At 42.5% G+C, this 14,004-nt stretch overlaps 1 protein-coding gene across 3 annotated transcripts in view; it reads left to right on the forward strand.

Annotated features, from left to right (window-relative positions):
* Window positions 1-14,004, forward strand: part of LOC117755458 (E3 ubiquitin-protein ligase SH3RF3-like) — a 93,010-nt gene that overhangs the window by 78,483 nt on the left and 523 nt on the right. For 2 of the 3 annotated variants that reach the window (XM_034575296.1, XM_034575298.1), the window contains 3 exons: window positions 2,416-2,681; window positions 5,646-5,971; window positions 11,905-12,281. In XM_034575296.1, coding sequence (XP_034431187.1) covers window positions 2,416-2,681; window positions 5,646-5,971; window positions 11,905-12,281 — 969 coding nt within the window. The remainder of the gene's footprint in view (window positions 1-2,415; window positions 2,682-5,645; window positions 5,972-11,904; window positions 12,282-14,004) is intronic. The other variant, XM_034575297.1, reaches the window with a different exon arrangement.

Below are 14,004 nucleotides of genomic sequence, written 5' to 3' on the forward strand. Positions count from 1 at the left end.
TTAATTTGAGATTTTTTTTTAGGCTTTGTAGGATTTTCCACTCTGTTATGGGTTAACATTAATTGACTCCTCTTTTTGAACTGTATTAAGGCTTAAAAAAATCATTGAATACATCAATCTGGGCCTTTACAAATTTCAAATTTATTTATCAAATTTTATTCGTATAGCCGATATTCACAAATTAGAATTTGTCTCATAGGACTTAACAAGGTGTGACATCCTCGGTCCTTAACCCTCAACAAGAGTAAGGAAAGACTACCAAAATAAATCCTATTAACAGAGGAAAAAAGATGCTGCGTGTAGCTGAATATTAGAATATTTACAACACTGATTATAAGAAACAGTTTTCAACATAATGGAAAGGTGTGTCAATGTTTAAAGTATTTATACATAAGTAAATGCCTGATGGAGATGGAGGGAGCAGCAATGACAATTGAAATGGAGGAGTTAGTGCCAGCTGCCACCACGGTCACGATTCATCACCACCCACGATCACGATCCATGGGTTTACAAATCCACTTGTATATCTCAACATATCTAAAAAGCAGTTCAATAAATGTGTTTTGTCCATCGAGAACCTCAACTCAAAAAAGCTGTGAATATCTTTGCTGTTTTTGTCAGTTGAAAAAAAACACACACACACACACACACTCAGAAAGCCATAACTCGGTGTGTGCATGACGGGAAGTCGATGGGCAGCCATAAGAGTGTGAATACCGCTGCGTCAATGATGTTCAGCTCACTGTTCTGCCATTCAGCACTCCGCTCCATGCATGTTACAGCAGGACACTGTGTTGTGATGATCCACCAGTCAGATAATGGCACTTACATCACTCCCTATGACAAAGGATAATAGAACCATTTGTCGCTCCTGCTCTGCCATTATGGACAAACTACCGGCGATAACCTTTTTTTTTCTTAACAAGAGTGCACATTTTGTTAGTGGCTTTGTGAGGATATACTCTACCTATAGGCTCTTTGATGCTTTGAGCTAATGCTTATATCATGGCTGTTGCTGATACATTTCACTTTAGGGACTGGACGGTTAGCTGTTGTGTAGAGTTAAATGCAGATAAGACTGAAGTTCTTATCATAGCTCGTGATAACATCACTTCTAAGGTATCCTAGTGTATGGGTCTCTTTCTCCAACTGAAAAGTCCATTCTTAGAAATCTCTGTGTCATTTTTGATCAGACTTCATTTCGAATAACAGCACAACAAATCCTTAACCTGTTCATGTCTCATGCATTTTGCAGTGCATTGCTTTCTGAACTTGTCTGTTTGGAATGGGCTGTTTGCTTTGCCTGCGGTGATGCTGGTTGCAACATTCTTTCTTAAACTGTAAAAGTGACCTGCAGTAATTCAGCTGTTGCAACTAAAGATGCAGGACTCAGTCCACAGAACCCTGCACAAAAGGCTGTTCACCTGTTTATTCAGAGTTCAGCACACTGAACGCCCGAACTTGAGAATCTGTTGTCGTGATCAACGTAGTCACGTTAATGAGTCCTAGACACTGGTCACATGTGCATTCAAAGTTTATTAATATTGACCGTATCACATGTCCAAATCGACACTGCACTTCCTCAGGTCTTTAACAACACACATGACAAGTGTGAAGCGGATAAAGTGAACAGTTCTAGAGACAGAGATTTCTGGAATTAGTGTAAAAACCAGAACTGGAGATAATATGTCATGCTTTTATATCTACTGTAATTCCCTTCTCACCTGCCTCAGTGACAAATGGCCCAGAATGTTGCTGCAAGGCTGCTGACTGGATCCAGCAAGATGAGCCATGTCACACCCATTCTATATTCTTTACATTAGCCAGGCACCTATGTACATCTTCTGTCTTCTGTCCAGGGCTTACTCATTGTCCCTCGTTCGTGATACAAAAGGTGATCGCATATTGAAGGCATGGCTCTGAAATTATTGATTGCCCTTCCTATTTAAATCAGATTAGCAGTCTCTCTGGATGCCTCAAAAAAGAAGCTAAAAGCTTGTTTATTTAAAGGATCAGAGTGTAGAATTTAGTGACATCTAGTGGTGAAGTTGCATGTTACCTCACCCCAGCCTCCCCTTCCAAACATGAAAGAGAACCTGTGGTAGCCTTCAGTTTTCATAAAAACTCAAAAGGTGTTTAGTTTGTCCAGTCTGGGCTACTGTAAAAAAAACATGGCGGCTCCAGATGTAAATATTAAGTATTTAAATATCCATCCTCTCTGCACCATGGATGTCGGTTTCCAAATTTCTTGGCAGTCAGATAGTTTCAGTCAAGATTAAAATGCTACTTAATAGGCTAAACATGCAGTTTTTCTCTATGTTAACATAGGTTAGAGCTGACGAAAACCACCAAACATCAGATCTGATCATTTGAAAATTGACGAGTCAATATCTCTCTACTCTCTCATCTTTGCAGGGCTCCATTCGGAGTGGGTGCTACTCGCTCGTGTCTGTCCAGTCCAGTTGGTGGGTGTAGTCAGGTGGGGAGTAAAATCCCTGACCCTTCGTCTCCAGGGTCCCCGGGGCCCTCTTTGCCCCGTCCCTCCACCCCACTGGTAAACTCAGCCAACTCTATTAACGCCGTCAGTCCCGCCTCCTCGCCTCAAACTGCCGCCGCCCAGCTGAAGAACTGCCTGCGCTCGAGCCAACACACAAACCAGGCACGCACCTCAATGCAGCTGGGTGAGCTAAAACACACACACACACACACACACACACACACACACACACACACACACACACACACTTATGGTGGCACTCAAGAAAGACACAAATGAGAACTCAGAAATCGAGGTACTGGAGTGAAAGACAAACCGCCTGCTGTGAAAGGAGAGGTGAATCTCGTTACACTCCTCCTGAGAGATGTAAAGTAAGTGAAGAGAAAGTATTTATGACATGTAGACGTCTCCGTCTCTGGTAGTTTTCCAAACTTCAATCCTCTGCAACTTCACCCCCTGCGATGGCTCACCAGCCGACAGCCTTAAAGGAGCAGAGTCCAGATCATGTGGGACCTCGCAGTGTTGTCGGCCCGTAGTCTCTGATTACAGTATAATAGAATATTGATCGGTCATTAATTCTAGTAGCCTCTACACCATGTAAAAATATTCAGGCATATGCTCTCAGCAGCCTCTTTGACCTCCACTTTCATCAGTGCTGTTAGTCATGTGTTAAAAGAAAAGCTGGATAAATGCCAACATGAATGAAAAGGATGCTGGAACATTCAAGGACCAAAGTATGTGGACACTCAAACATTACAAACATGTTTAATATTTCATTTTACAGCCATGGGCATTTGAGAAGACATATAATGAATTATTAGTTTTTCTTTTCTCTATTATTATTATTATTACAATCATTATTACTTAGTTAGACAATTTTAAAAGGCCAAAGTTCATAGGAAAGGTAGCTCCTCTCCCACGAAGACAACACTGCTCGTGAAATGACGATCTGCAGCCTGGTCGATACTTCCATGGAATCGTCATGTGACATTGTGATGTCATGACATTTGCATAAAGAACACCTACCGGCTTGGCACGCCCCCTAACAAGCAATAAGCCAGCGGTGGCCGATACTTCCCATTCATACAGGAAGGGTTGACCAATCACAATAGAGTGGGCCAGCTGGCCAATCAGAGCAGACTGGGTTTCATCATGTTTAATTATAATGATGCATGTGATATTATAATACCCCAAATTTACATAATAGATGCCTCGTGGCTCACCTGAAGTACGTCCATGTAAAGCAAAATCAAAGGCTAAGATGCTCTGGAAGCAGGGGACCAATCAACACAGAGGGTGCTAGCTGGCCAATCAGAGCAGACTTTGCTTCATCAGGAGTGAGGGCCTTAAAGAGACATTTCAGACAGAGGCTGAAAAGAGGAGCTGCAACAATGGACAATATGAGGAAAGTGATGCATCTGCTGAACATTAGAGCATGTAAACGTTTTTAAGTAATAACCCACCTTAAAATTATGAACCTGAATATGAGCAGAATATGTCTCCTTTAATAGCCTCTTTAAACAGCAGAGAGGGTACAGAGATGATGGGAAATGAGGGGAGAGAGATGACGCATGACGTGCGACAAAGGTCCGCAATTAAACCAGGGACATTGCAATTATATTGCCAGTATCTCACATCTGTAGCTCAGGAGGATACCCCTACCCTGCATGTGACTGACCTTTGGAAAAATAGATGACAACATGAAAACCCCACAACAAAAAGAATGCAGACGGCTGGTGGAGTCTTACTGTGAGATGACATAAGGCCACCATGTTTTCATTCTGTGAACACTGAAACAGAATTGTATTGGGGTAAATAAATTCTGCATATATTTCTTTCTGCAAAGTTTTGTATTGTTGTATTGGCTGTATCTTGCCTGTGTTTTTCTATTGGTCAGTCACACACACAAACAAACCTGCGTCTGCTAAAGGTTGAGATCACATCAGCCTCGCTCTCCACTCAGAGTCTATTCATTTCTCCAGCACCCCTTTTTCTTTTCCTCTTTGTGTCTGTTCTGTCTCCCTGAGAAAATAATGGTGAGGATGAAGAGTACACAGTGTAAGGACATTGCCAAGAATAACACACAGCTACACACACACACATCTGTACTCCCACATACATACACAAATGAACACAGACTCACAAAGACACAGTGGAATGACATCACTGTGTTTTTTGTTTTATGGAGGCGTAATGACAGAGCTTCATGCCTCCCTCTCTCTCTCGCCACCCCTTTCCCTTTTCTCTCATTTTTTCTCTCACACACACACACACACACACACACACACACACACACACACACACACACACACACACACACTCATGCATCTGGTCTCCATTACAAAATAAAGTATGTGCATAGTTCTGGCGTTTAGTGGTTTTATCACATGACCAGTTCGCCTCTCTGTGGATTTCTGCACGGTACTGCAGTATAGAAGAGCAGGTGGTTAGCAACCGTGTGTGTGTGTGTGTGTGTGTGTGTGTGTGTGTGTGTGTGTGTGTGTGTGTGTGTGTGTGTGTGTGTGTGTGTGTGTGTGTGTGTTTGTGTGTGTGTGTTTATGAGTGTGTATTTTTGTGTATTTTTATTCTAAAAGCACCAAATGTCCTCATACAATTTGAAGGCTAAAAAGGTGCTTTAACCGTCTCAGCCAGTTTTTGTTGCTACACAGGTTTACATAAGAGTTAAGACCTCAATTTAAACTTGGATTAGTCATTGTTATATCCATATAACATAAAAGTCAATGTGGCACAGAATTAAAAAATGGGACTAGTTCAAATTTCCTAATTAAAACGAAGGTAAGGCTTTTACTTCTTTTTTAAATCATATTTCTGTTCACACTTTGGAATTTTGTTGATTCTCTGCGTCCCGCCCAGTGCATTCTGGGATGTATGCTGGTAGTGTGGATGTATCTTGCAGAAACCAAAGAGTGAATGTGTCCTTGGTTCTATAGTAACTGTTTATCATGACTGATACAGACAGACAGAAGCCTTATTTCAGAGACACAGATTATTTTAAAACCAATTCTCTCGTCAGATATTTCCTAAGAGGATCAATATGTTCCCTTTGGCTCTACCACACACTGATGCCTGCACTCAGGGAAAAACCCTCTCATTTGTACTAATCCATGTGCGTTTGTGTCCTTTTCAGTCCACAGTCCCCCTGCCGGAAGCCCAGAGCGCCCCACGGTGGCCCTTTCTCCCCTGCGTACTCAGAGCTCCTCCCCATCGCGTTGCCCCGGCCAGTCGGGTCGTCCTCACTCCATGGTGTCTCCGGGACCCAGCTTAGGGCCCTCACCCCTCTCCTCCCCAGCCTCGCGGCCCCTCCTTCCGCTCTCGTCACCCCTCTCGTGTCTCACGCCTCCCAACGTGTCGGCGGTGCTCCTCAACGGCGAGTCGGCCATTCCGCTACAGCCGCCATTTCCGGGCCCCTCCCACGCCCCCGCCCAGGGCGTCCTCGCATCCAAACCAGAGAAGGTGAGATTCTTGATGAATTATTACAATAACCTTCAGCTTTGCACCAACAATAATCCTGTTAGAAATCCTCTGTGGAAGCCGATACTGAGTCGCCTTAATTAAGCTGAATTATTTTCTAAAGTTTGATTGTGTTACAAGAAACAAGAGCAATGAGAACGTTTTCTCTAATAGAATAATTGAATGTCTTATCTCTTTATTATTTTCTTGAAATATATAATCAAGAGCTGAATGCAGCAACTTCCTGACTAGACAGGTATACATGAGTTCTTTTAGGTAAATTGACAAAGAAATGGCGATTGACTCCTCCCCCGTTGTACTCAAATGTTCATGGCTGTTTACGTGCCAACACCTGGGTTCTTTGTACATCGTGATGTTATGTGGAACAAGTGTAGCATCAGCGTCTAGACTGCCAAAATATAAAAGAAGAGGAAATTAGCCTGTTCACCCAGGTGTCTTGTTTCCATCACTGCGGATCAGAGCCGATAAATCCCCTTGTCTTCTGCTGAGTCATTTGACGGGAAGTGATTGCAGGTTGTCTCCAGTCCCATTGCAGACAAAAGCCAGATGTTAGTGGGTGTTAGTGGATTTTTGGACCAGTGGAAAATGGTTTTTAGAAACTTAAACCATCCTGTACATATTGACAGAAGCCGCAAAACAGGACATTTAGTGTATGTGAAACCTGTCATCTGTATGTGTGTGCACGTGATGTGCCAGTAGTCCTCCTCTACCTCAGCAAGTGTCCCTCACTGGCACAAATGTCATCGTGTACGTTGTGAGATGTGCGGCGTTAAAGCTGTGGATGTAAAATCAGGCTGCGCTGACAGTGACGGATGGCACCGAACGCTTGCATCTGTCTCAGCTCCATTTGTTTCACTGCTGGCTCCACTGTCTGGGACAGCTAATCTAAGTACATGGCTAGCTGACAAACAGCTCATTGACTATGGAACAACAGGCAGCAGCCTTGTTTACATCATCTCTCTCTCATCTCTGAAACTCGTATTTCTTAACAGGCCAGATTCAGGATTATATATCGTACATTCATGAATTACAAGAAGGTGATTTAAGTCTCACTCAGCTGAACATTTGTTAAAACTAGGCCGTTCGTACTGTCATTTCACACTGATATCAAATTTTAAATTTTTTTATTATTTTTTATGTCTACTCAGATGTTTCGCCAAAAATCTGCGATCGAAATGCTTTAACAAAATTAAAAATCTGCAGAAAAACCTGAACACTTTTTTTGGCAGGGTAGAGTATTGGCACAAAATAATAAGCCAGTGCCATCGTTTGTGAACAAACGTTTAGCCGAACCCATCGTTCACACTACCTGCCTTTGTCACTTTCGGCTTTGCAGAGCAGGGACGTGAGGTTTGAAGTCAGGGCGGCGATGAGTCCATCTTTGTTACGGAGGGAATGATGAAGTGGTTATGATAACTGTCTGGCAGACAGTTTGGAAAATCTCCGTTCCACACAGTGTCATATTGTCTGGAGCTCAGCCGGCGTCACACAGACACACACACATCACATCAGACATGTTTGGAGACAATATCCAGGAAATCTGCGCAGGCAGGACGATGGCCAAATAAATGGATGTAGGACGAGAGTGCAAAACAGAAAAGCCATGTTTAAACTAAGCTTGAGTTTAGAATTTATATTACATTTAACTGCCTTATGTGACACTACAGACACCGACTATTCACATGAGCACACTTTTCAAAAACTTTTTACATTGCTTATATAATTTATATTTTACTTTTAAGTAGTATTATAAAGTAAATTCACTCCCTGGAATCAATGTCATGCCTCCTGCTGAGTGAGAACAAGCACAGGAAGCAAAAAGTGTAGCTCCCATGATTCACTTTTCTTCTTTTAAAACGTGTAACTTCTTTCAGATAATTTACCTGAGAAGCATTTAAAGAGCGCTGAGTGTGGGTGAATGAAAGGAATGAAAGAGTACCTAACTCTGTGGGTGTCCAAGACATATCAACCCTGACTATGCGATATGATATCACCAAAATCTTATAAGCAGACATGTCATTACTTGTTACTCCTAGAGGTTAGTCGTGTTTAAATCAAAATGAAACAGGAAGTTAAAACAAAAAACTGCTTAAAAAAACAACAACTTGACCTTAAGTCAGAGCCGGAGACATCACAGCCCTGTTCAGTTAACTATCATATGACAATTGAATCATTCCTAAATGTTTTTTGTACTTGCGTGTGTGTTCATACAGTTAGAATGAAAGACAACTTCATACACACACACACAATCGCAATCTGTGAGGAAAAAGATTTATTTTTAGGGCTGAGGATGTGGATTCTATGACTATTTATCAATTTAAAAAGGTTTTGAAATGTACATGTTGCAAAAAGAAATGATGAAGTAAAAAAATATGGGAATAGATGGGGAATGTTTTTTTTAAGCTGACAGCACGAATACAACTTTTATTCAAGCCGAAAAGAATAGCTAGCTATTCTTTTATTTAGTTTTTTTCTCCTTTGTTTCATAACTGGTTGTTGGCAAGGTTGTGATAGTATTTGGTTTTTGATCTGATGTTTGGTGAATTATGTTAAGTTTCCATTGTTATTATAATTTCTTATGAAGAAAAACTAAAAACATTCAAAGTAGGACTTGTGGGCTTCAGAATCAGAATAGTGCGAGTGTTTGCTGCTCTCTAATGGCTCGTTTTGGAACCACAGCAGCAGTGTGACCCACTAATATAAACTGACACACAGGCGAGCACACACACTCATAGGCGGCAGATTAAGCCTTTAAGCCTGCAGATGAAAGAATCTCTCCTCCCTCGCTTTTCCCGGCATCCCTCTGTTCTCGCCTTCCTCGCCTCTTACTTTCTCTCCTCGCCGTCTTTTCTTTCCTCCTTTCTTCTCCTTTCTCTTCCCTGTCCTCCTCCCCTCTGCCTCTTCCCCTCCCTGAGTCCCTCCTCCACCGCTCCGCTCTCCCTCCATACCCCTCTGCCTTTCTCCCCTCCTGCTCATCTTTATTTTGCTCTCCATCATCTCCTCCCTCTCCCAAATTAAAATTCAAACAAGCTTTATTTGCATGACAGGAAGGAAATCAGTTTTGTGTGTGTGATAATTCAGCACCTTGCCAGCGCACACTGCACACTGGAGGCGACTGGTTTCTCCAGGCAGTGAGCGTCAGTGGTTTTATGAAAAAGGGGGATTTATGGTTTGGGGGGAAAACATTTAAATGATGGGAAACAAAGAGTATCCGTATTCCTGCATGCTGTGAGAAATAATGAAATAATGGTACTTAGGGAAATGCATAACTCTAAAGCAGTGGCACTCGTGCGGAGACAAAGAGTGCTGTTATTTTTCTACAGTGGGTCTGACTCTCTACCGTCAGAGACATTAGGGCTCTGAACCAATATTGTTTCCTCTTTTGAATCATTTGATTTTAATCAGATATCACAAAATCTGATCAGGTGAGTTTCCTGTCATATATTATCATATCGTTGTTAGAGACTTGGGTGGCACGGTGGGACAGTGGTGTGTTGCCTTACAGCAAGAAGGGTCTCGGTTTGAATCTTTATCTGGAGTTTGAATGTTAATCGACTGTCGTACAGAGCCATCTGCTAAGGCTTTTAAATCTGGTGTGACAGCTGGACGAACTTACCACAGGGACTAAAGGGCAGTAGCAAAATAAGTGATGGGACACAGATGTATTCAAAATGTAAAATATATAGAAAAAGGTGTTGTGTAATATTATTATGATTATCCTCAGAATAATTCAAGACTGCAGAGATGTTTCCTCTAAGAGTCTTTACAAGTTGAGAAGGTGGAAGCTGGAGAGTTTATGCACAGACACACTCGCTCACACTCAAACACCAGAACCCGGGAAAAGTAATCTGTGAAAACAAGAATGTCACTCGGAGGAGCACAAACCTCCGCCAAGGCCAAACAGCTCTATACATACAGTATGTCTGTTTAGCTCTTATAATAGAAACATAAATAGGGAATGGATGTAGTCTGATAATTTGCATCAAATTTTACAAACTTGTAGATCATCACTATAAATCTGTCTGATCTGTTACACAAAGATCCTAATATGATCAGAGTAATAAGACTTGTTGTGGGGGGGTTGAAACATTTTCAATCTTGAAATGTTAAGGAAATCAAGTAATGAACTATGCTCTGGAGGTTCCTGTGGTTGAATAATTAGGAATTTGTTGCTTGAAACGTCACAAGCAACACATGGCACAGTAGTTTGGTTATGTGAGAAGCAACATACGTTTATCGATGTGATTTGTAAGATTGAAACCACCAATATCTGTAAATTTACATTCATAGTGTTCTTTATTCTGGGGATGAACACAACATTTTTGTAGATTTCCTTCCTCTGTAGCTCCTGTGATGTGAGGACAGTTTTTGCAGTTTTCTTGCTGGCTGTGTATTATGGCTGTGTTCAGTCTAGATGCAGTTGTAGCTCTCTTATGTGGTGGTGCAGCTGCAGCAGTTGATATTACTTGATATTAACCAGGACTGTGGGGCTCTTAAAGTTGAGCAGTCTTCTCCTTTGCTGTTGAACCAATGTGTTGCTGCTGTTTGGTTCTTGACACTAAGATACATGGATGCCTTTCTGTTATGTTGGTCTCTGTCCTCAGTGACGCTCTCTGAAATGATAGCTGCTCCATCATTGAGTTCATAGTGAGAAAAGGAAACATTACACATGTTTAATGTGCAGTGAAACACTGAAAACTCTGGGTTCATCATGGCTGCTCTCCATGCTGCTAGTGATGTTGGTTCAATGTGTTTATGAGAAGCAGAGAGTTTATCTTGTGTGACTATTATTAAATAATGAGCTTTGTTTGAGGCGTACGTGGTCAGCAGGTTAATACGTCTCTTTATGTTCTGCCTTCTCTCCTCCACTCTCTCTGGTGCTTGTTTAAAGCATCGTCTGCCGTCCTGTCTCTTTTATTCAGATTTCAATATATAATCTAGGCCTTTTCTTGAGAAGGTATGCTGAGTTTCCTATTTATTTTTTCTCTTTTGTATTTGCAACAACTTGCGATGTTTATGACAACTGCATCACTCAGACGGTGCTTGATAGAAAATTGGTTTTAAAATGAAATCGACTGCTCGTTCCAGCAGGCGGCTGCTTAAGAAACAAATGGCTGCGGTGGAGACAAAGCTGATATGAAGGCGCCCTGCATCGCCTAAAGATTGTAATCTTGCTCGGCCGTGCTCAGTATTGATCCACGATGTCGTGATTGAGAGTGTAAAATCAGCAACAAGTGGCAAAGGAGCGGAAGTGCTTTTGTCCTCCTGGTATTTCACACAGCGCTGAATCGTACAGGCCACTACATATTCAAGGCCTGAATGGAAAATCGTGAATCGGCTTTTGTAGGAGCCATTAAGAAACACGTAGACTATAATCACTGCACTTTATTCTTAGACCACTCCAGTAGAAGCACACGAATTCAGCTTGAAGGGTCATGAATGAAGCTAACCGCACGCAGTGTAACTGAGCAGGCGCCTCACACTGTGAACACTGAAAACAGTCGCTCAGTGGAATAACTGCTTCTTTCTGAGGCCTGAGTGGAGGGCAGCCGAGAGGAGAAATGAATCACGCTGCCTGCTTTCACTTTGTGCTGCAGACTGAGCTCCCACAAAAAACACACTCCACATGATGCTATGGCCGCCATGTGAGGGCCAGCTTTAAAACCCTAAAGGAGACGAAGTATGCTCATATTCAGGTTCATAATTATAAAGTAGATTAGTACTTTAAAATGTGGACAAATGTTTGATGACTGTGTGGTAGGTGTATTTATCAACTGTGCATTTGTATGTAGACAGAAGGAAATAAAATACACTGAAGGGGTTCTTCTTGTATATATCTCAGGAAAGCAATGATCCTCACCAGCATTTCTCTCTGTTTGTTGTTTGTTTGTTTTGTTTTTTCCCTCCATCCTCAGAAGGAGAGGAAAGCGGGAGGTTTATTGAAGCTTCTATCTGGGGCAGCGTCCAAAAAGAAACCTCGCTCGCCTCCCTCCTCCCCGCCCACCCACAACCCCGCACTGGCCGGCCAGGGTGCCGTGGCAACGGACCCCGCGCACCATCCTCACCACCACCACCATCACGCTCGCTCAGGTTCCTGCCCAATGGCGGCGCACGGGCGAGCCGGCTCCTGTCCAATTGAGAGCGACATGGCTGGGGCGATAGGGCTGGAGCCGCTGCACAGGAAGTCCGGGTCCCTGGATACCAACTTCCCCTTGTCGCCCCCGGCAACACGCACAGCTGGCAACCCTCTGTTGATGCTGCGGCCCGAACCCAAACCCCTGTCCAGAGAGAGGTGGGCACACATAGATGGATAGACGGATAAATGGATGGACGGATGGCTGGCTAGACGGACAGACAGATAGATAGATGGATAGATTGACAGATAAATAGATGGGACAAATGGATGATTGGATGAACAGATGGAGGGATGGATAGACAGATAGACAGATAGACAGACAGACAGATAGACCGATAGATAGATAGTGGGACGGATGGGATGGATAGATAGACAGGTAGGTAGACAGACGGATGGATGGATTGACGAATGGATAAATGGACGGATGGACAGACATACAGACAGACAGACAGACAGATAGACAGATAGATTTAACCTGCTCAAATATAAGAGAGTCTCACTAGATAGGCCGCTGGTAATTTGTTCTTTCAATATTAAGGTTCAGTGAAACGTGTTTCATTATATAATCAATCATGGTTTTGTTTTCTAAAGTGATTAAAACACTTTATTCAGTCAAGCTCTGCGTGTAAGATAATGTCTCCACAACAAATACTGTGGGTAAAGCACTTGACAAGTGACCATAAAATATTTGATTATTCTGACAAAGTGGTGAAATTTCCGGCTGGAGGGATTTGTCATCAGGATCCAGAGTGTGAAGAGAGAGAGAGAGAAACAGTCCTGAGAGAGTTATTAAAGCTGCTGATAACAAAAGCTCAAGCACAAGAGGACAAATGGACAAAGGGAGAATCAGCCAGAGGCAACTTTATACCCATTAAGGCAGCTCTGCAGTGAGTCCACTCTGTGGGAAAGTTACACCAGGGTTTAATCAAGGTGATACTTCTCACTCTGAAGCCTGTTAGCCAGCAAGTTTCTTACTGCTGACCAGGAGCAACACTTTAAACTGAGTTGAATCATCATCGATCTTCCTTTTTATTTCTCCTGCAAGAGAGATACAACCATACACATACCAGCAGATCCACGTTCTCATACACACACGCACGCACGCACGCACGCACGCACACACACACACACACACACACACACACACACACACACACACACACACACACACACACACACACACACACACACACACACACACACTCACACCTCAGAGAACCTTACATTGACTTGATCTAACCATAGTTACTTCTTGCCTAACGCTATCCGAACTAAATCTAAACCGAACCTTAAAACATGTCTTCACATGAAAATTAATGATTTACCTTATGTGGACTTGCATTTTGTCTCCATAATTTAACTGCGTAACCACAGGAGCAGTATGGAGGCATGTTGTGTTTTTGTTTTGTTGTTTTTTACGTTTGAATAAGTCTGGGTGAGTGGGTGAGAGAGAGAAGCGGAGAGAGAAAACCATCTTGTCTTCCCAATATCTGGTCAAATCAAACCCAGTGGGACAGTGGTTCACCACCAAAACACAGACGCAATGGTAACAGTAACATCTGTTATGCACCGATAGCTCCAGATATAACACAGAACAGGGCTGAGGGCAAACACTCCACAATAAATCATACTGGTGTTGTTATGTTTCACATTTGAGCTTTTCAACATTACTTATCAAAGCCTTCAAAGTTGAAGTAGGCAAATTTGGAAATGTGTGGCAGGAATGCATATGAAAATCAATGATTACATAAACTATAATGTCACTCTGTAAAATGCATATGCCTCCACCAAGGCCCAACAGTCCCCCTATGAAACCACATGTAAATTCACGAGATCCAGATTTTTATTTGGATCTGCCCCAAATTGCAAAACACATAAA

The sequence above is a fragment of the Hippoglossus hippoglossus genome, chromosome 21, assembly GCF_009819705.1.
Source record: "Hippoglossus hippoglossus isolate fHipHip1 chromosome 21, fHipHip1.pri, whole genome shotgun sequence".
NCBI lineage: Eukaryota > Metazoa > Chordata > Actinopteri > Pleuronectiformes > Pleuronectidae > Hippoglossus > Hippoglossus hippoglossus.